The sequence below is a fragment of the Heliangelus exortis genome, chromosome 7 (genome assembly GCF_036169615.1).
Source record: "Heliangelus exortis chromosome 7, bHelExo1.hap1, whole genome shotgun sequence".
Taxonomy (NCBI): Eukaryota; Metazoa; Chordata; class Aves; order Apodiformes; family Trochilidae; genus Heliangelus; species Heliangelus exortis.
In genome coordinates, this window is record NC_092428.1 from 2,412,972 (window position 1) to 2,434,866 (window position 21,895).

General features: G+C 42.7%; 1 protein-coding gene and 1 long non-coding RNA gene across 4 annotated transcripts in view; both read left to right on the top strand.

Annotated features, from left to right (window-relative positions):
* Positions 1–1,167: 1,167 nt before the first annotated feature.
* On the top strand, positions 1,168–13,783 carry VDAC2 (voltage dependent anion channel 2). The gene is made up of 9 exons (XM_071748259.1): positions 1,168–1,525; positions 5,688–5,759; positions 6,766–6,815; positions 9,062–9,214; positions 9,302–9,354; positions 9,811–10,038; positions 11,086–11,236; positions 12,129–12,186; positions 12,676–13,783. The coding sequence occupies exons 2-9, from the start codon at positions 5,693–5,695 to the stop codon at positions 12,765–12,767; spliced, it is 852 nt and encodes a 283-aa protein (XP_071604360.1). The 5' UTR covers positions 1,168–1,525; positions 5,688–5,692; the 3' UTR covers positions 12,768–13,783.
* Positions 13,784–18,071: 4,288 nt separating this feature from the next.
* Positions 18,072–21,895, top strand: part of LOC139798129 (uncharacterized) — a 217,666-nt gene continuing 213,842 nt past the window's right edge. For all 3 annotated transcript variants that reach the window (XR_011726740.1, XR_011726739.1, XR_011726741.1), the window contains exon 1: positions 18,072–18,147. This is a non-coding gene — a long non-coding RNA (uncharacterized lncRNA). The remainder of the gene's footprint in view (positions 18,148–21,895) is intronic.

Here is a 21,895-nt window from a genome sequence, read left to right on the forward strand (position 1 = left end):
AGAGCCAAGATGAGCAGCCCTGTGGTGGGATGTGGGGCTGAGTGCCATCACCTTAGTGCTCTGGAAGGGGTGGCCACTGTGGGAAGAAGTCTTGGGGGCTGTGAGGAAGTCAGGGTTGTCTCCAACAAGGGCTGTATGGGCAAAAGCCAACCTTGACAGGCTGTTCCTGGGTGAGGACTTGGTGTGTGCCAAGGTGGGAGGCAGGTGGTCCCTGAAAGTGGTTTCTCAGGAAAGGCAATCACAGAATCATTGGGATTGGAAAGGACCTCTGAGATCATCAAATCCAACCCTTGATCCACTCCCCCTGTGGTTCCCAGCCCATGGCACTCAGTGCCACATTCAGTCTCTTAGAAACCTCCAGGGATGGAGAATCTACCACCTCTCTGGGCAGCCCATTCCAATGCCTGATCGCCCTCTCAGTAAAGAATTTTTTTTCCCAATATCTAACTTAAACCTCCCCTGGCAGAGCTTTAGACTCTTAACCCTCTTGTCTTACTGATATCTGCCTGGGAAAAGAGCCTGAACCCCCCTGGCTCCAACCTCCTTTCAGGGAGTTGGAGAGAGTGATGAGGTCTCCCCTGAGCCTCCTCTTCTCCAGCCTCAACACCCCCAGCTCCCTCAGCCCTTCCTCACAGGACTTGTGCTGGATCCCTTCACAGCCTCCTTGCTCTTCTCTGGACCTGCTCCAGCACCTCAATCTCCTTCCTGAGCTGAGGGGCCCAGAACTGGACACAGGACTCAAGCTGTGGCCTCCCCAGGGCTGAGCACAGGGGCAGAATCCCTTCCTTGGACCTGCTGGCCACGCTGTTCCTGAGCCAGCCCAGGATGCCATTGGCCTTCTTGGCCACCTGGGCACACTGCTGGCTCATGTTCAGCTTCCTCTCAGTCCCAGGTCCCTTTCTACCTGGATGCTCTCCAGCCACTCCGTGCCCAGCCCTGGCCGCCCTTTTATGGAAGACTCCTTAGGGTGTGGCCGCCACCATCCCGCTTCCTGGGCTGTTCCTCATCCTTTCTTTCCCTCTCCAGAAGAACCACACCCGAGGGCAGCTTCCCCGCCCCTGAGGCGTTACCTCGCTCCTCTCCTCACAGCGCCTGAGGCGTTTCCTCCCTTCCCGCCCCTCAGCTCCCGGCGCCTCCGGTCCCGCCCCCCGCTTGCCCCTCCCTCTCTCTTCCCTCAGGACCCCGCTCCCTCACCGGGGCTGCCCCACTGCCCGCCTGCCGGCCCGCGGCACCGCCGCCCGCCTCCCGGTTGCCGTTCCCGCTGCCTCCCGTCCCACCCCGGTCCCGTTCCTCGGGCGGCAGCGCTTCCCGCCGTCGGGGCGGCGGAGGGGTGAGGCGGGCGGGGGAAGGCGTCGGGTAGGGCGTCCCCGGCCGCCTGGGGTCCTGCGGGGCGGCGGGCGGGCGGGCGGATCGGTGTCTCCTTCACTTCGCCCTCCAGTGCCAGCGGCTGCAGCAACGCGGCCTCCTCACCGCCAGACCCTCCCGCACCTCCCGGACCCGCTCCGCCCGGCCCCGCGCTACCCAGGTGCCAGCCCGGGCCGCCACCGGGAGCAAAGGGGAAGGGGGAGGGGGGTGAGAGGGGGAAGTGAGCGGCGTGCGAAGGGCTGGGGTTGGGGTGGCGAGCGGGGCTGCGGGCCGCGTGGGGTGAGGGGCGGCGGGGCGGGGAAGCGCCTTCCCCGGCGCCCGGGATAACGGCGAAGGGGGGAGCAGGGGAGGGGGGGAGCGGGGGAGCGGCGGGGCTGGGGTCCTGAGCACGCCGCGTCCCTTTCCCTCCCTCCCCTTCGCTTTTCCCTCCGCGGACTTCCGCGCCCTGCCGGGTGCAGGGCCCGGGCCGCCGTTACATAAGGGTCGGCGGGGAGGGCGCGGCGGGCGGGGGTCAGGGCGGGATGGCCAAGATGGCCGCGGCGAGGAGTTCACCTTGCGGCGGGCGCCGCGGGGGCTGGCGGCGGGCCTGGGAGCGGGGGAAGGCGCTGGGCCCTGCGCTGGAAGGGTGTGTCGCCTCCTTCTCCTTCTTTGCTTTTCCTTTCGGTGCCTTCCTCTCCCCGGAGGTTCGGGTTTTTTAGCCCCGGTTTCGGTTTCTGCGCGCGATTTCCCATATCGGTAGTTTTGTTTTATCCCTCGGGATCAGCTGTGGGTGCTGGGGCCTCCTCCGGGAGCTGAGTAGGGAGAGAGTTGGAGCGAAGGTAGTGAGGGAGTTTATTGTGCCTTTTGTTTGTTTTTTTTTTCCCATTTTATTTTATTTTTTTTAAAGCTTGAGTTGTAGTGTAGCTCTAAAGGTCAGTGGTGTCCTCAGGGTATTTTTAACGAAGTATTTTCTGATTAGCAGCATTTTCTTCAGCACTATGTACTCTGCTGGAATACCATTCCAGTCACGTTAGTGCTTTAATTATTTTTTTTTCCAATTGCACCCCTACTTAGGTTTTTTTATTCTAGTCTGACCTAGCCCTCTAGCTTGATCTTCAGTATCCCAGGATCTTAAAATTGTTAGAAATCTCTGTGGAAGTCCTTTAATTGTAGGGTGCGAGGGATTTCTGAAATATTACCTTGAAGGAAAATTATGTTGTAATCATTCTGACAATATTAATACCTTTTTCCTCTTCTTGGGACTGTGTTTTTTTTGCTTTGTCTGGTTTCTTTTTGGTTTTTTTACAGAAGAGGAGGGCGTTTTTGTGTCTCTTGAGTGACAGATTAATCAAACTTTTTCTCAAGGTGGCACGAAACAAAGATAGGGTGGAGCCTCCAATTGTTTCAAGTAGATTCTGCATTTTTGAACTGGGAAATCAGATTATCTGATAGATGCTTTCACAACAAACCTCTTGTTACATGGTACTTACATTTTAGGCAGTTCTAATTATTAGTTTTTAAGTGAAGCACTGAAAAAAGTGACTTGTGAGTATAAGAATTTGCCAAACCTAGCTAACTTGCCAGCATTGCAGGGCTCTTTGTTCCTTTTTGACCCTGTTTTCATTTCATGAGCATTCTGATGATGGCAGTGGCTTGTCAGGTATTTAATATACCCAAATTAACTCTTTCTTTCCCATTTTGTTCTTCTCTGTCCCTGTTGGTGCAGGATTAGAACAGCAGCGTGACAGCTCTACTCTGTTTTATGTCTTTGTCACAAAACTTGCATCTCTAGGCTGCAGTGTCTGGCAAATACTCATTTTGATACTGGTTGGTTTTCTTGCAAAGGGAAGGATGCTTGACTAGGCCAGATGGAACAGCAACATCCTTTTTACTGTGGTAATCCTTTGAATTTAGGCACAGATTCCAGTTTGTTAACTTCTCAGGACCTTGCTGCTTAGCATAAATGTCCTGTCTGCAGTGGTTGTCTGGTCATTTTGGAAACATTTAAAACAAAACTGAGAAGCTCATTTATTTACACTGTAAAAGCATGTATGTGTTAGAGGCTGGTATAAAACTTGAAAACAGGAAATAATTTAATTATTCTTCTGAAGATGGTAGTTAGAAGCGAGACCTGTTCATTAAATGGAAAATACATAGGCAAATCTCCCCTAATTTTTTTTTTAACTAATGAACTGTACAGTTTGCTGCATAGCAGAAGTTTAGAGGGGAAAGGGGAGCTTTCCCACACTTTCTCAAATACACACTGTTCAAATACCTGCTTCTTTTTATTGAATAATAAGAACAATTTAGTGCCACCAGAATTAGAGCAGTTCTGATACAGAATTTTCTTTTCTCAACTGTTAACTTATTATTGACTTGAACTTGGGCTAAGCCTTTTTAAGCTTCAAATGCCCCGAGTCACTTTCACGGTTGGTTTGTTTTAGGCTGTGGTGGTTTTTTTTGTTGTTGTTGTTGCTTTGTTTGCCTGTTTTTTTGTGTGTGTTAAAAACCAGTGTACTTTAACTCTCTGGAAAAACCCAGACTTGTTCTCTATTCTTGAGCAAGCAAGGGATATCTTGCTATACTGACCTGGTCATAGAGTTTAGAACTCCTTACTAAAAGAGGGGGTTTAAAATATTTTTAGTTTAGATGGTGAATATAAATGTTATTGCTTAGAGGAGGCTGAAGTTACCTTCTTAAGGCTTGTGAAGGTTACTTTCTTAAGGCTGGAAAACTGCATTAGAAATTGTAGGAAAATAAGAAAGTCTTGTGCCTTACCATTGCTTGATAAAATAGTTGGGTTTTTTAGATAGTAGGAGTTAATGAATTAAACTATATACAGCAGGTGTAATCAGATTTTTTTTTTAATTTTTTGTTTGTTTGTTTAACGGGGATCCTATTGTGAAATAAGAGCCTGTTCAGTGAAATGGTGCCCTGAAGCAAGTTATTCTGAATTGGATGTTCCAGGAAAATTATCCCTTTATGTAGATAAGGCCCTGAAAATATGGAAAGAATAGTTTTGGACAGAGAAGAGGAAGGAACACAGAGCTTACCTTAATTCTGTATTGCTGAATATACTTGGGATCTTGCAGAGATCTGCAGAAGATAAGCAGTACTATATCCAGGTATTGAGATTGGATAAAAATAATACCTAAAAATTAAAGTGACATTTTCTGCTTTCAATTGAAAGTTATCTCGAGAGAGTACTGCCTTGATGTTTTTGACATCCTGAAGAGATTTTTTCCATTTAAATCAATAAAAAAACCCAACAAGCAGACCATCAACAAGAGCAAGATAATTAGTCGATTATGGTATTCTGACTTTCTCTGCAAAACAAATGTGACCAGTTTGTTTGAAAAGAAGATTTTCTTTTGCTTGTGTTTTGCCTTTTTATGGTGCTTCTAGTTAGTTTCATTGTCTTCACCCCTCTTCACATGCTGGAGGGAGTTGATTAGTTCGAAATATTCTCTGTTCTATGTATTTTAAAAGTTGAAAAAAAAACCCCAAACCAGTGCCACTGTGAGTATCCTTTTGCTGGTGCAATCATGGGAAAACAGTGACTGAGGGGAAGGTGCAGACAGAGCAGGATCTTTACAGGGGGGACAACCACACAGGCTTGGGTGAGACCTTGGGCTGGTATCTGGGGAGGCAGGGTCATGGCTGGTCCTGAATGACAGGTTCTGTTCAGCAGTGACATTCCAGGAGGCTCCTCGTCTGGGAGAGGAACATTTAGAGAGAGCATTTCTCACTGACCCAGCACTCCTACTTGTTTCTTTCAAAGAAGGCAAACACTCCAACTTGAACCTGGTATTTGGGGGAAAAAAACCAAACCTCCTCAGGCTGATTGCTAGTTAATGGCATTAGATGTTGCTGCTTAAATTATATGTTTACTATTTAAAATCTGGGACAAATGGTGTTGCAAACCAGATGCACACTCTTTTTACATTTTGAAAATAAAACCCAGTAGGTCCTTTCAGGTGATTTCTGTAATTACCTGCCAAATTTGACTTTGTGGATCTGTGTTATAGTTATTCAAATTCCCAGTTTTCTGGAAGTGTTGATTTCTGGTAATTGAAGATGTATAGAGAAATCCACTTGAAAAAATGAAGAACTGGGTGGTTGGTCTTGTTATAACTCTCTGCAAGCAGATGACCTAAACCAGGAAAGCATTGGGTGGTCACAGTGAACATCTCTGAAAAACTGCAGGTATTTCACTAAAATGGTTGAGCCATCTTTTAACTGCCTTCATGTATGGATCTGCTTTAAAGTGTCTCCAAGAGTTGTGGTGGTGGTGTTTTTTGTGTGATAAAAGATTCACTATTAACAAGTCCACTCCTTTTCAGCTCCAATGGCGATTCCTCCATCGTATGTAGACCTTGGCAAATCTGCCAGAGATATCTTCAATAAAGGATATGGTAAGAATAACACCTTTTAATCAAACACAGGGTTTGTGGGGCAACAGTGAATTCCCTTGTTAAGCCTGTGTGTAAACTGAATGCTTGGGGAAGGTGTGTTGTTTTACTGTCATTACTGTCAACTAACATCACAGGGGGCTTTCTGTGGGCTGTTTTGATGTGAAGTTTGTGAAAACTTAGTGCTACAGCCACATAAATGCCAGATGTACACACGTATGCAATGTTGTCAGCATTGGGTGTAATTTAACTTGAGAGTACACTTTGTTTACCAGTTTGTCCCTGCCACAGTATTTGTTAATACAGAAAGGGATAAATACCACTGTAACACTATAGCCTGTTTTGGAAGACAAAGAGGAATAGCTATTGGGATAAAGAATCCCTCAACATTTTAAAATGCTTTAATGGTAGGCAGTGGTGCAGTTATTCTGGTCTGTCATAGTGTAGTTTCTTTCTAGGTATTGGGAACTCCTATGGAGGCTTTTTTACCAAGACTGTTACTCAGCTCTAAGAGTAATAATGTGGATTGACTTTCCCATAAAACCTACTTACATTTCAGTTCCAATAGCTGTGTATTTCCCAGTCACCTCACTTCTAAAACTTTTTTTACCTTGGGGTATTTCTTCTTGGTCCCAATAGACAAACTGTATGGATTGGGGTAGCTCTTCAGAGGGCATTGACTACAAAGCTGATCCTGTCCTGGGAACAGGAAGAAGATGCATTTTGTCAGTCACTAAATTTGACTGTTGGAATCATTGTTTGTTAGTTAAATGTTCAGTGTACAAATGAGAGGCTACTCTCACTTTCTGTGTGGTTATGACAGAACTCCTGGTGTGTTATGGAGTAGCCTCCTCTATCCCCTACCATCTAAAATATGAGTGTTACTGAAGTCAGTCCATACATGACACATTGCTGGGACTGCTTGGAAAAAAAAGCTTCTTGGAAAAGGTGCATTGTCTTAGTTCAAGTCTGCTGTTGTAATTCAGGCTTTTTTTTTTTTTTTTTAAAGGTTTTGGGTTGGTGAAACTGGATGTGAAAACAAAATCTGCAACTGGAGTGGTGAGTTTAAATTCCTTTTTTTAACTATTTTTTTTCCATACACATTCTGATATTTAATAAATTTAATTCTGATATTCTACCTATTTAATCTAGGTAGAAACTGCCTAGATGCTGCTAGGTAGTTTATAGGTTATATGAATGATAAACTTTTAGTGTAAGATGTTTTCAGGAGCCCTAAAGAGCTTTATCCTGAACGTGACAGGGGTATCACAGTGTTCAGTAATCTTGGTAAAATAAAAAGATTTATTAGCTGTCCCTTGTTTTACCTCTCAAGGTTAACAAATAGCTGACACATTTTGTAAGGATGGCACCAATCACAGTACACAAAATTTGTTTCTAAAGTACTGTTTGATACTGTTTGTATTTGGTGGAAGTTTCTGGCATTTCAATATTTGTGTGAAGTATTTGACAGGGACTTAGCATCCTGATCTTTGGCTCCTGTTTAAAGGTACTGAAGTGTTGCAGTAATTTTCCATGTAAGATATCTTGGTCATGCAAGCAGTCCCTCCTGTAACTTTTATCTATTTTTAGAGCAGACTGAAAAATACAGATTTTTTTTTTTTTTTTTAGTGTGTGTTGGTTTTTTTCACAACTGGAATCTCTAACAGTGTAGCTGGCTGTTAGAAACAAGGTGTGTGCATTATATGCTGTGGTTTTTCTGTATCCCAACTGAAGCACAGTTTGCAAGAGCCCTGAAAGTTGTTCTTATTTGAGCTTGTTTCTTTCAACAACCAGTAATCCTGGTATCACTTGCAAAATCCAGGCCCTCATGTGAATACTGTATCAAGTATAAATCATCTTTCTCAGAAGAAAGGGTGGCATGTGTGTACTGCAGATGTTCTAGAGCAGAGATTTAGGGGATAATGTAATAATTTGCTGCTCCTGAAGCTGTTACCACAATGATTGCAGTCACATAGACCCTGTACAGTAGGAACAGCACCAAGTAAGAAGTGCCACTTGCCAAGAAATAGACCTTACTAGAAGTCTGCAACTGTGTGCATGGTTTAGTGCTTCACTAAAATAATTCAAGTAAATGTCTTGGCTAGGGTTAAATTCAATCAGCCACCATTAGAGAGCAGTCTCATGCATGCTTGTGCAAGCTTTAACAGTGAGAATGTGAATGCTTAAGGACTTGTGATTCCAGATGTGGTCTTAAATTAAATTAAAATCTGTGTTTCCTGAAGTTCAGTGTAAGGAGTTGATTTACAAATAATACTGTGATTTTGATTTTTTTTATTTTTAGAAGTTGAAATACTAAACTTTTTAAACCCTAAAGGCAATAATACTTTGGTGGAAAGAACTCCCAGACATATTTGCAAACCAGACTTTTATGTCTAGTAGATACTGTCTTTTGTTTCTGAATACTGGTACACAGAAATGATTCATTCTGATTTTTGTGAGAATCCAGAGAGAGATACTTCAGGGACTACTTAGTTTATTAGGGAGGTGTGAGTGGTATTGCTAACTTCTAATTCCTTTCAAGAATTCTAAGTGAGACTCTACCAGAAGCATAAAATCAGGCTGTCCTCTTGCCTCCCAGTTCAAACATGAATATTCTTCCTGGGTGACATTAAACCAAAGTGTCAGGGCATAGAAATTTTACAGATCCCAGTGAAAACAAGTGTTGCCTATGGCTTGTGTGAAGCTGGTGCATTGTTTGGCTGAGAACTCTCTTAAAAAACAGCAGAAACCCAAAAACAACAAAAAACCACCCCAAGCCACTACCCACTGCACCCCCAAATTAAAAAATGATTACATTCTGTGACATTTTACAGTTGTACATAACTTATCTTTGGAGGTGGTTGACTGGACAACACATATGTGATCCTAAAAGAACTTTACTGGAGTTGCATTCTGTGCCTGATAGTGCTCTTGGCTCTGGAATTGATTTGTAATTTGCTCATTAGCAGTATCAGACTTGAACTTAAATTTCAAGAGTTTGTGTCAGATTTTAAGGGGAAAGTTGCAGGTAACTACTAGAACTACTGCCTTGCTTCTGAGTTACATTGCAAACCTGTACAATTTGTAAGTGTCAGGAACACTGGACTTGAGACTGGGGGGCAGGGGGTATGAATTCTCCAGTTCTTTCTTCTCCATGTCCTTTCCCTTTCTCCCTCCACAAGTTGTAAACTTGTTGCATAGAATAACAAGCTCTTAGGGCTTGCTGAAGTAACATCTTTTTTGGCACTGTGTAGTGCTTTCGGGATCACATGTATCTTCTCTAACATGGGCACTGTCCTTTTTAGGAATTCACAACATCTGGTTCATCCAACACAGACACTGGGAAAGTGAATGGGAGCTTGGAGACCAAATACAAGTGGGCTGAGTATGGGCTGACTTTCACAGAAAAATGGAACACAGATAACACTCTGGGAACAGAAATTGCAATTGAAGATCAGGTAAGAGATTAGGAGAGTATTTATTTGTTTTACCTGACTAGCAGAACTGAATGTATAGCTTTTCTTATCTTCTCCCCATTCAATTAGATTGCCAAAGGCTTGAAGTTGACATTTGATACAACTTTCTCACCAAATACAGGGTAAGAATTGTTAACCTTTTAACCTTATTGGGGGCAATACCAACATCCTTGGTCAGTAATCATTCATCTGGTCTGCTGTATTGACAGAGATGTTCACACAGTTTGCTGTTGATTCAGATTAACAAATCCTAATGCTAAAGGCTTCTGCTCTTCAGTCTCATGCTTTATGCTACAGGATTAGCATTGGACATTTCACAGCAGCCCACTTGGCTTATTTTCTGGGGTAGGGATACTTGGAAGACTGCAGGAGGCATGGAAATGCCTCTGTGTTCATCACAAAATGCCTGTATTTAGTAGCCCTGGGCTTTCTTGGTGGGCCAGCTGTACTTTGGCCCAGTCTAGGGGATGCATGTGCATGGCATTTAGGTAACATTGTGTAGAGTCACATGGCTGGAATTGAGCAGCTTTTTGAGTAAGATCAAACCTTGTCTTAAAGTAACTGTTTCTCTGTTTCAGGAAGAAGAGTGGTAAAATTAAGTCAGCTTATAAACGTGAATGCCTAAACCTAGGCTGTGATGTTGACTTTGATTTTGCTGGACCTGCAATCCATGGTTCAGCTGTCTTTGGTTATGAAGGCTGGCTTGCTGGTTATCAGATGACTTTTGATAGTGCCAAATCAAAATTGACAAGAAATAACTTCTCTGTGGGTTACAAGACTGGAGACTTCCAACTGCACACTAATGTGTGAGTACTGAATGTTGTGTCCAGGTGTGCAGAAGCAGCTTTTCTCTACCTTGTACTCAGAATATAAATGGTTGGGGTACCTTTTTCTCTGGGAAACTAGGTAACTGTTACTTGGTATCACTTTTTCAAAACAGTAAATATTTGGTTTTTAGGACTTCCAGCATAATATATACCACAGTAGTGCAATGGTTGAGTGCAGCAGAGCTGATCACTGCCTTTTCCAGCTGTCCCATCACCCTGAATTGTATCTGACTATAAGGGCAGTAGATATGCTAGAGGTAAAGCTTTGCACTGCTTAAGTAGCCAGCAGCACTTTCTGGAGCAAGACTAGAGCTTTGGTTTTAAAATTTTCCAGTAGATTTATCTTGCCTGTCTGGGATGTAAAGCACATGAAACACTTGGAGTTCTAAGACTTGATTAGGAGTTTTATTTGGAGTTGCTGCCTTATTAAATGTTCTTCATGAGATCAAAACCTACTGAAGGAAATGGCAGTTTCAATTTAAGTAAATAAAAATTTGCTAGTGCCTTTAGTTAGGAAGTAACTTACTTGATTTTTGAGGTAGAAATTTGTCCTTTTGAAGGGGAAGAATGGGGTTTGTCTGGATTCATGGAAATTGAATTCCTATGGAAGGAAGCTACACAGCACTTCACAGCTTGAACTGTAAATATTCTGTTTCAGTTCATTAAAGTCAAAAATTGTAACACTCATTTTTCAAGATCATCTAGGTCTAGGTCATAGAATTCAGAATGCCTGTTTCCTAACCACAATTATCTGTTAGTTTTGTAAGGATAAAATCTGGAATTATATTCATGTGCTTAGATTGTGGATTAGCTGTAGTCCACTGGAATATCTTCTTTTTTCCCTGTGAATTATTATAGTTTAATTTTGCTTTGAAGCCTTCCTTCATCTCCCCTTCTTCTATCAAAAAGCCTGAAACAATTCAAACTTTTAAGAATTCTTACTTAAATACAAAATTGAAGCAATTATAAATAAACGTTGGGATTATGTAAATATAGGAAACTAACTCTTTTTCTTAATTTATGCAGCAATGATGGCTCAGAATTTGGTGGGTCAATTTACCAGAAAGTGAGTGACAGTCTTGAAACTGCTGTCAACCTGGCTTGGACAGCAGGTAGCAACAGCACTCGTTTTGGCATTGCAGCTAAATACAAGTTGGATTCCACTGCTTCTATCTCTGTAAGTATGGTTTTACCCAAAAGGGTTCTGCTCAGCACAGTCTGGTTTCAGTTTCTGTGAATCTGTGTGCTTTGTTAGTACAACAGAAGGTAATGGGTCAGGAAGTCTTCTAGGAATTAACCTTACAGGCAGTTTTAATCAAGGCAGCAGTCTTTAAATTCTGTAATGCTGCATAAAGCAGTCTCTTAGAATCTGGCTGTCAAATATTGTGCTACTGTAATAGACTTCAGTGTATTTATTAAAAAATAAAATACAAAAAAGCCTTCATGTCTAGTTCTGTAAGTTAACAATATCTTTAAAACCAGTTGTTGGAGAGCTCTGTCATGTTCTCATGGTAAGAACTCTGGCAATATGGGTTAAAAAGGTGATAGGCAGAAAAGTTTTCTCTGTTATAAAGCTAGAATTGAAGGTGGATTGTTGGAAGCATCCTACAGAGGAAGTGATGCAAAGTGAGATAAATACTTTTGCACAGACTTGTTGTGATGATGATATGAAATGTTTGCTGCTTGGATGATTGGCAAGATACCAAGTCTTTTGTAATAATAAGAATGTGGAAGATTCTTTGGAAGTGGCTTGTGCTGGGACACTGTGGTGGTAAATTGCTATGGCCTTCTGAAAAGGGGAGAAGTGGGGAGGTTCATCTGCCAGCCTGCATTCCAGTAACTGTTCTCCCCACCCTTACCATCTCTGCTCTGAAAGATTACTATTCCAGCTCTAAGTTGAGGGGAAAGGGTGTAGCTGGGAAAAGAGACTCCAGTAAGCACAAATATATTGGAAGAAAAGTAGAATTTGTTTAAGGTCTTGCCATAGTCGTTCTAGTTTTCTGAATGATAACAAAAAACTAGTTAGTTACAATGTCTAAATTGCTTTTGTCTTTTTTTTTTTTTTTCAGGCAAAAGTGAACAATTCTAGTTTAGTTGGAGTGGGTTACACCCAGACCCTGAGGCCAGGTAAGGATTACTCATTGTCACACATCTATGTTATGCATCACCAAGAAAATGTTTGAGATCTATGCATTTATTATGTAGCTATTGGACCTCCCCTTTTAAAATTATTTAGTCTTTAAGGTGTAGTAGGTATTATAGTAGCTGATGTTGCACATTAAAACTTTACCTGAACAAGGCAAATTCCATTGTATCCAGTGGTGTATCTGCCTTGTGTAAAAAAGTAGAGCTCTTCTGTACTTGTGTACTTACCAGTTAGTAACTTAGTATATCCACATGATTACCTGATATTAAAAAAAAAAGCCCCATGATTCACATGAACAGTTTAGGGAAGATTTCATGGGTAAATGGATCCTTCTGTGGAAATCTTTAGAGAAAACAAATGAAATGGAAAAAGAGCTACAACTGGGACCTGTAATGATGGAGGATGAGTTGCACAAAAGCTAAAGCTACTCTGATTGCTTGTTGTAAATGTGCCCTTCAAAAATCTTACAGGTGTGAAGCTTACACTGTCTGCCCTGATAGATGGAAAGAGCATCAATGCTGGTGGCCATAAACTTGGTCTTGGCCTGGAACTGGAGGCTTAAAAAAGTGAAGAAACTGCTGCAGAGAAGGGATATCAGAAGAATTTGGCCTTAAAATGTATTTCCAATGTGACCAGCAGGTTTTTTGTTTTTTTCTTTTTTTTTTTTTTTTTTTTTTCCAAGAAGGATGACCTAGAACAAGAGCTGTATTTGAAGTATTTAGACAGTTACTTGTTAGCTGGTTTCTAGATAAATTGGTTACCCATCTAGTAAAAACTCTGCATTAGTGCAGTCACTGAAACATTATTTAAATGTATTTAACTGTTTAATGCGCTACCCACAAATAATGAAATAGACATTTATGAAAACTGTACAATTGTGTGCATGTTTGTTTTTATGTTCCTTTTGACATTCAATATTGCTATTGAATGAAAAATGGATCAGTGGATGTTTTGAAATGAGGTCGATGACTTTGTTAAATCACCTGAAGTAGAAATACATTTGGTATCCCAAGACAAATTATGAATAAAACAAGTACACACACATCTTTGTGCCTCAGATATTTTAAGAGTTAAGATATATGAGGGTAGTGCTCAGTTAAGTTTTAACTTTTAACTGAAAATAATCCAAGACTTGTAGTGCTCTCTACCTTTGTGCAATTAAGGACCCCACCCCACCCATGGCAACACTGAATATAGATGGTTTTTCACTTGAACAGCTGGATTCCTCAAGCAAGTTGAATGTGCTTTTCTGTCAGGTAAGACTTGTCATGACACAACACTTTAATTCCTCCTGTGTTCCACAAGCAAGATTTCCTGCATTACTTGTTGGCCTCCTGGTGCAAAGAGGGCAAAGTGATATACTTGGTGCACCAAGACATTTAAGAACTGCTCCTTGATGCTTTTGCTTAAGGGGTGAAAAACCTCACCACAAACACACCTTTTGCTTATATTTGTATGAAGTGAGACCTATCTCTGCAACTGAATGTAACAGTGTAATGGTATAACAGCCTGCTTATCCTAATGCTGTGAGAGGTTTCTGCTTAAAATGACTGAAATAAAGGCTTAATTTTAAATGGAGATGGAGGAAAATGCATTCAATTTTGCTTTCCCTTTGACTAAGACATCTTGGCAGATACCCATATGAAGTCCAGAAGCCTGAGGAATAATGGAAAACCTTTTATGTTTTTCCAGGGTAGAATTAAGAGAAAAGTATAGGTACTTGGTCTGTGAAGATAACATCCCTTAAGGTCAAACACAGCTAGCTGAATGCTTTTCATGTGCTATAGATTAGATACATATAGCTATAGTGCTAGCATTTAAGGATGTGGATTTATTGAGATCAGGGGAGTGACTGGAGCCTGCTTACAATTTCTCATAGCTGGGAAGGGCATCTTGATACTCAGTCTTGCAGCCTGTAGTTCACAGCAGCTTCTTGTAAACCCCCCAGTGATTTGCTTCCCATCTTGTTCTATCCTGCATTGTTATTCTCAAAGTCAAATTCTCCAGTTAAGTAATCTTGTAGCATGCCTGTGTTTATGCTTTAGCTATGGAATAGCTGTCACCTTCTTTCCAGAAGACAGAGCAGAGCTTAAGCATCAAGCTCAGGCTTCTGAGTTGGTTGCTGGTGTTTTGTTACATCACAAAGAGAAGGCTTGGGAGCATTTGTGCCTTGGAATACCTTTACTGCTGTTGTCACTAAAGGCCATTTTCTGAGGAGTGCTTTCACTTCAAGCTAGGGAATGTGCAGTCAGATATTTGAATTTTAATACAGGGTTTTTTTTTATTGGTTCATTGCTTCTTTGTTTTTTTCCAAGTATTGACCATCTTCACAAAGTATGTCCAGGCTTCTGAAAAATATTAAATACAACATGCTGTGTGCCTGCAGCACCTGGGCAGACCAAGGACTCTGATCTTCTCCCTTGTTTGCATTCTTAGACCACCAGCATGGCTGTGATACTGATGTTTCTCACTTTTTGGAAGCTTTTGATAGGGCTGTGGTGGTCTGACACTTTTGGGGTTTTTTGTTTGTTAATTTTTTTTAATTAAACCTTTTCCTCACTCCCTGCTCACTTCTGGCTGTTTTCCCAAGGTCAGAAAATGGGCAAGTGAAATGAATAGATACTGCAGAAACTTCAGCTCTTTGTACAAGTTAGTAATGTAAGGCTTGAACCTATTAATTTTGCTCTGTTTTCATGTGCATCACTTCACTAGTCCTCAGCCTTTAAACCTGAAGTAGTTTCATTTGTTATAATGCTGATAGGCAACAGGAGATAAAAAAGGGCTCTGCAGTAGTGAAGACAAGTGAAAATCTGAGTTTTCCTAAAATACTCTGTCATAAATCTCTACTTGGAGCATAAAAAGGAAGTTCATTGTCTATGTCTTGATATTTTTCAAGTGAGGCTGGCAAAAATGGCTTTCAAACTTTCTTTTCAAGTGTGTTACAGAAGCTGGTGGTGTCATTTGAGTTTTGTGGTAAGAAATTCTGGTAGTCTAAATAGCTCCATCTTGTTAGAACATGTAAAAAGCCTTAATGATGACTTCTAAGTGCTAGCCAGCCTTTCCTCAGGTGTCATTCTGAATAAAATAAAACCACTTGGGATAACCAATGACCTGAGCATGGCTGTGCATCTTCTTTATGTGGACTGTAGCATCGCATTCCTGCCTGGGACAGTTGGGAGTAGGCTCGTCTGTGTGCATATTTCAAGGGCAATTAATTGTTCTTTCATAAAATAAAAAGCCTGTCACATGAGGTTACAATGCCCTGGGTTTTGCAGGTTGCTTTATGAGTGACTTGGACACTGGTGTTCTCTCATGTTACTTGAACACACAGGTTCTTGCAGTGATGTAGAAATTCCCCAGATTGTTTCAGTTGGCATCGCTGTGGAAGAGTCTTCAAATTTTGTGCACTGAAATAGTTTAAAACTAGGAAATTTGTTTTGAACTCTTTTTGGAAAGGGCAAGGAAGTCTTTCAGCCCCAGGGCACAGGTGTTTGTCTTCCCCTTGGCTATTGCTGGGATAAAGCCAGGTGGAAATAGAGTGTGCTTACTGCTCTCTGATGCCCTGTTCTGGTGTCTGGCTTACTACTGGGCACAAACTGCTGCAGTTTAATCCACTGTGACTGCACTTTTGTAGGAAACAGATGACAGCCCACACACTGATGGTTCAGCCCAGGTTCTGTCAAAGGTTTCCTTATACCAGTCAGGGAAAGCAGAAGCAATTCTATGGAAGGTAAGGCACAAATGACAAGGACTGTGTCCCCCCTGTGGCAGCAGTGGTTTAAAGGCAGGAACAAATGCTTCCTGGGAACTGGCAGAAAGAAAAACCTGAACAAAAAATCTGTGTTGTGTCCCCAAAGGGCTACATCTGTTGCAAGTGGGTTTTGTCATGTTTGTCTGCCTCTCTTTGCAGTGGAATATTTCTGTTCCTAAACTGGAATAGGAATGAAAACATTACATAGATTATTGTAGTGCACATTAATTGTATTTTAGTGATGTTTCTCATTACTGTTTCTTTCTTGTTGCCCCTTGTGTCTGGCTTCCCATGTACTGCTGGGTCAAACAGAAGTCAACAAGCAACTGAGTTTATTTTTGTGAGCCTGAGAGATGGCATCTACTGTAGCTGCAAGTGTGATACTGAATCTCATGTAGAAAGAGGTACTTTATTGATCTATGGTGGCACCAGTAAAAACACACGTCTTCATTTAAGGAATCCCAAGTGCTGCTTTGTTGCTCTCAGAGCTGAGGTGGTGGGTGAGGGCTGTGAGAGGGGCATTTATTTATTTATTCATTTATTTATTTTTCCTGTACAGAGCTGCTGCTGAAAGAGTATTATTGTAATTTAGCGGTGTTAATTTAGCCCCAATCCAGCCCATGGCGGGGCGGTACCGGGCAGGGTCTCAGCGGTCTCTGGGGCTGCCCCCGCCGCTCTTCCCGCCCTTCCCGGCCGCGTGCCGGCGGCGCCATCTTGTGGCCGCAGTTCTCTCTTTACCTCACGGGGAGACTTCGTCTCGCAGAGCAGCCTCGAGTGTTCCTCAGCTTCTTCGGCTCGCATTCTGACAGAAATCTGCGAGAAAACTGAACCCCGAGCTTGATCCTGAGGTAAAGAAGTAGAGGAGGAAACCCCCCCCGGGCTCTTTGGGTGTTTTTCAGCCCAAGGGAGGCGGGCAGCGCATGTGGACTACTGAGGGAGCCATGTTCTCTAGCGTGGACTACAGCTGTTGGTTGTGGGGGCAGCCCCTGTCCCGTCTACACAAAGTTAATTAACAAAGCAGGTAACTTCCGGATTGCTGCTCTTCTGACTTCATAATGCTATTTTAGAAACCTGCAAATGGCTCAAGATCCCTTGATTTCCAGAGAGATGCTCCAGCCACCTTTAAGCGAGGCTTGCTAATAGGACAGGGCACACACACTGGCTGACAAAATAAAAACAAAACAACAACACAACAAAAGCAGAGGGCAAAGGGAAGGATTCAAAATGTTGACGGAGTCATGATCTTTCCAGGGTTTGTGGCACCCTCCACCATCATGGTGGGGCTGGACTGGCTCTGTGGTGGCCCCGGGGCCATGGCAGCAGTGTGCAAAATGGCTGCCACCTGGGGACCTTGAACTGCCACTGTGCTTAAACACTCTTCCCCCCCATCTTTCCCCTGAATTTAGCTCCAAATCAAGCAGTTGTGACATGGGGGGACAGGGAAGAGTGCCCAGCAAGTCTGCTCAGAGCCTGCCCCGTGGGGTGCTGTTGGGAAGCACATGAACCTTTCACTGGTGTGTGCCACCAGAAACAGTGGCAAGGTGGTAAGCACTGCTTTGTGGAGCCACTGCACCACCATCCCCTTCACACCGAGGGGAAAAGCTGTTTTTCCTGGACAAAACCAGAAGATGAGTGCATCCATGGTGTGAGGCAGCAATCTCATGCACCACTGCCTGCTCTTGAGGTGAGCTGCATCCTGTTCTCCACTTTGGGGATCCTCTCCTTGGTCTTGGGTACCTTGTTTCCCTGCCCAAGCAGAGCCTCCAAGCACCTCTTTTTACCAGGTGCTTTGAGCCCCTCAGCTGCTGGGGGAGGCAGGGCACTGGGTGTGAGTCTAAGCCAGATTTAGAGCTCTGGTGAATTTTTTCCTTGCTGCTCTGTTGAGTAGATTGTGTGGGTCACAAGTGATCATGAGAATCACCTGGAATCATTTTCACTTCTCTAATTGCCATCATGTGCTTTGGGGAGCAGAGGAAGTGGTGTTTCTGCCTTCCCCTGGTGGTGGTGCTCCGTGTATGTCCTTTCACTTCAACAAAAGCCTTCCTGGAGCAGGGGAGGGTGTAGTGATCCCCAAACTGTAGCAGTGTTTGAAAGCAGCCTGCTTGTTGTCATGTGTGGACTGAAAAGAATCACCTCTGATGGACATCTTCATGGAAGTGGAAGTGGTGACCTGAGTCCTCCTTGGCACCAGGTAAGTGTGAACGTGCATCTCTGATGTTTCAGGAATTAATGTTTTATGGAATATTTTAAGAAATGGCAATTTCTGAAAATGGCAATTCACAAATATGTCTGGGAGACTGTAGGCTTCAATCATGATTGAAGAAATATTTTTGGTTTGCTTTTTTTGAAGTTCCTGGGGAAACGTGGCAGAGCATTCGGTTATGATACAAAGCTGGTAGGCTTCCAGCCTAATGCTTTGCAGCCAAGGCCCTCTCTGCATTGAGGATACATCAGTGTGGCCTCAGGTTGCTTACAGTCCACCCATACAGCCTGGAGCTCACCTGGTTTGACTTTATCATGCCCAACATATGGTGTGTTCATGATTGTGCATGAATGTTGGAGTGTTGGCTGCCAAGCCAGAACAACCCAAATAATCCACCACTCAAAATTTCTCCTTTTGGGCTGTCTAAACAGTTTATCTCCAAGATCCATTTGCTGCCACTTCCTTTTCCGTCAGCAAATGGAGAGAAGCAAAGAGACGTGGAGAAGTATCCAAAATACAGACTTTCCAGTAAAAGAAAAGCCTTAAAAAAACGTTCCAAGGTACCTTTCCTGTTGCATAGGAAAAGCCATTCTTACCTCTCCTGGGTTTTTTTCTTCCTTTCTACATGATAGCCTTTGAATCAGTTGGAGGAAAAGTACAGGAATTCAGTTGAAATCATTTGGTGTAGCTGCTACAGTCCAATTTATTTTTATGGAGATGAAATAAGATAAACATAATGCAGAAAGAAAAGATAATTAAATATAGAAGAGGCAGTTATAACTTCAGCTGGGGAGTCTGGCTCCCTAATTTCTTCTGCTGGAGAAATGTGACCACAGCACAAAGCCTCTTGGCCCTTCTGAGACCTAGCAATCCTCTGGTGGCACAGGCTGCCTAAAACCAGCTATTTTCCTGTTTATAGGTTCTCACTTTATTAGCCTGGAGGCAAAAAGAAGTAAAATGAGACCTAATAAGGTCAGGAAGGAGCACATAAGGGGTAGAGTACTGGAATGCTTGATCATAAAATTAAAATCTGTGTTATAATGCTTATATGTAACAGGGATGGTAAAAATGAAGATTGCTGTGCAAATTTAATACATCTTTTGTAACCTTCTGAGTGCTTAGCTTTGCGGCCTTAATCATGTGCTTTTAATTCACTTTGTGGAAATGACCACAAATGCTTTCTAAGGTCAACAGGCAGACTCCAGCTGTAGCTCTGGAGTTTTCATTAAGAGTTTACCATAGTCTATGACAGGGAGTTTAAATATATGCTTTTACTTAAGCTTCAGCTAAATAGCATCACTCAGTATCTGGCACGAGAGTGACTATGCTGACAGTCAAGAAGGGAAAACTTGGTAGCACCCATCAGGGTAACCAAAGCTGCATGAGAGAGGGGGGTGTGATGGGCTTGGCGGTAGTTGGGACCCTTTCTCTAACATCAGCAGGGGTTTTGGGGCCCCAGATCTCTGGGTGTTGACTGAATATGTGGTACTGTGGCCCAGGCCCTCAGCAGGACATGTTACTGGCTCCATCTTGCTTCTCCCCCTGACCTGAGGAGAAGACTGTTGACTGTTGGTGGCAAGAACTCCTGAGAAATGACTGCCTAAATTGGACAACAGCTGTAGGAAGATCCAGAGGTGATGTAGAGGTTGGCTCTACTCAGCTGTGGAGAAACTGCAGCTTTTTTGTTCAGGAAGTTATGTCAGGAATCTGACCTAGTGAATGCCATTTTGTAATTCACTTGATAATGAATTAATGCTCCTCTTCACTAGGGATGTCTTTGATGCTCACTGGAATATGATCTAACTCTGCTGTTCAAAGGAAACCTAGACAGGCTCTGTAATTTCTTTCAGGTTGTGTTAATCTCTTTGATATAATACATGATGGCACAGTAGTTGCACAATTAACTGTGCCTTCCTGCTTTGGATTGACCCCACTAATTACTTTACATTGGAAAGATAGATTAAATTTCTTGGGACAGTGTTTTATAGCAGCTGACATGCAGATGGCTAGAGGACATGGAAGGTGACACTGCTGGAATGGCACACCAATACCCTGCTGATGTGCCCAGGAGGAGCCATCAGTAGCTGGGTGCAAGTTGTGGGTGAAGGCACCTGAGGGACCCTTTCTTACCTCCATCCATGGAGTTTGGCCCCACTGAGGTGGAAGCCAAGTGGGTCCCCTTGCACCAAGCAGTGCAGGTCTCTGTGCTCCTCATCCCTGTGCAGCCCTAGCAGCTCTGCATGGGTTCAAAGGTGTCCATGGCTGTCTGACAAACCTTTCTATTTCTGCTGGGGTTGCAGTTGTGGTTGCTTCTTCTGCTCTCCAGGTTTTGACCTGTAGCAGGCAACTTGCAGTAGGCAAATGCAAAAATATAAAAAGAACTTAAAGAAATGAAATAAGCATTGAGTGTCATAAGGCCCAGGCTATGTGAGTTTATATGTTACAGGCAATGGGGGAGGACCTGTACAGTAATCAGTAGCACTTAAAATTTAGCGTTTTGGATCTCTATATGTTCCTCTAGTTTTGTAATTTTTCTGTTTTTTTAATAGCTAGATGCTATAGGAGATGCATGATTTTCCTACCTTTGTATGCAAATTACTAATGTTTGCTTCCTGACAAAGCACACATTTAAAGATGCAAGTTACCTGTTGGGCAAGTTTGAGGCTCTTTAGCTGTAAGCCTAACTTACCTCCAAGTGATACTGTTAGGTGGAGTCCCTTTCTGGGCCATAACCCTCTGGACTCCTGTGGCCATGCCACACAACATGACAGGCAGAGGCTGGGTATCCTGGGATGCCATCCTCCCCTAAGAGCAGGCTTCTTTTGTTGATGTTTTAGATTTGTGGATTTTATTCAAATTCTCGGTGTTGTGAATTTTCAGCCAGGCCTTACCCTGGGTAATGAACACTGTGTTGTGTGTGTCTGTAGTAGTTGGGCATTGCAGTTACCTGTGACAGCAGTTCTAACACTCTTTCACTAACTACCTTCTGCAAATCTAATTTCACAATGTCAAAAATTTACTACTTTCAGCTCACCAACAAAACCCAAGTCACTACCCCAGTGTAACTCAAAAGGTTGCTGTGAAATTGCAGAGACTTGGCTTTTCAGTAGGTGAACAGGAATAAAATTATGAGCCTTTAAACTAAATAATAATTTTTTCCTTGTAGCCCGAGATCTGTTCAATCAATAATCTTCCTGCTAACTCTGGGGAGAATTTTAGTTGCCTCCATAAAATGTTTTAATTATTTAAAATCATAAAATATAAGTAGGCACAATTTGCTTGGAAGTCATTAGGGAAATGTATGAATAAGAAGAAAAGATAATGTTTGCTTCTGCATTAATTTAAAGCAGTCTAAAATATGAAATCTAATCCTGGAAAGCAGTGAGTTATCAGCCATGTTTACTTTTTCTATAATAGGAATAAATATTAAAGCAGCTAGTTATGTGCTTATCCCTACAGTATTGCACTGAGGCAAAAAGGAAGATAAATAACTTGTCTGAAATTCCACATTAATTTCCCTCTTTTACAGGTTTTATGTTTGTTCATTTCCTTTTTCAAAACATTACTCTAGAAATTATTATAAAACAGGTGAGTTAAAAACCACCAAAACAAATGCATGAGACCAATTTGTGTGTGATTGGAATTATGCAGCAGTAATGTTTTATACTCAGGCAGAGTCTTTCATCCCTGTGCAGTCACTGGGCAGAACATGCAGCAGTGCAATTCCACAGGGCTT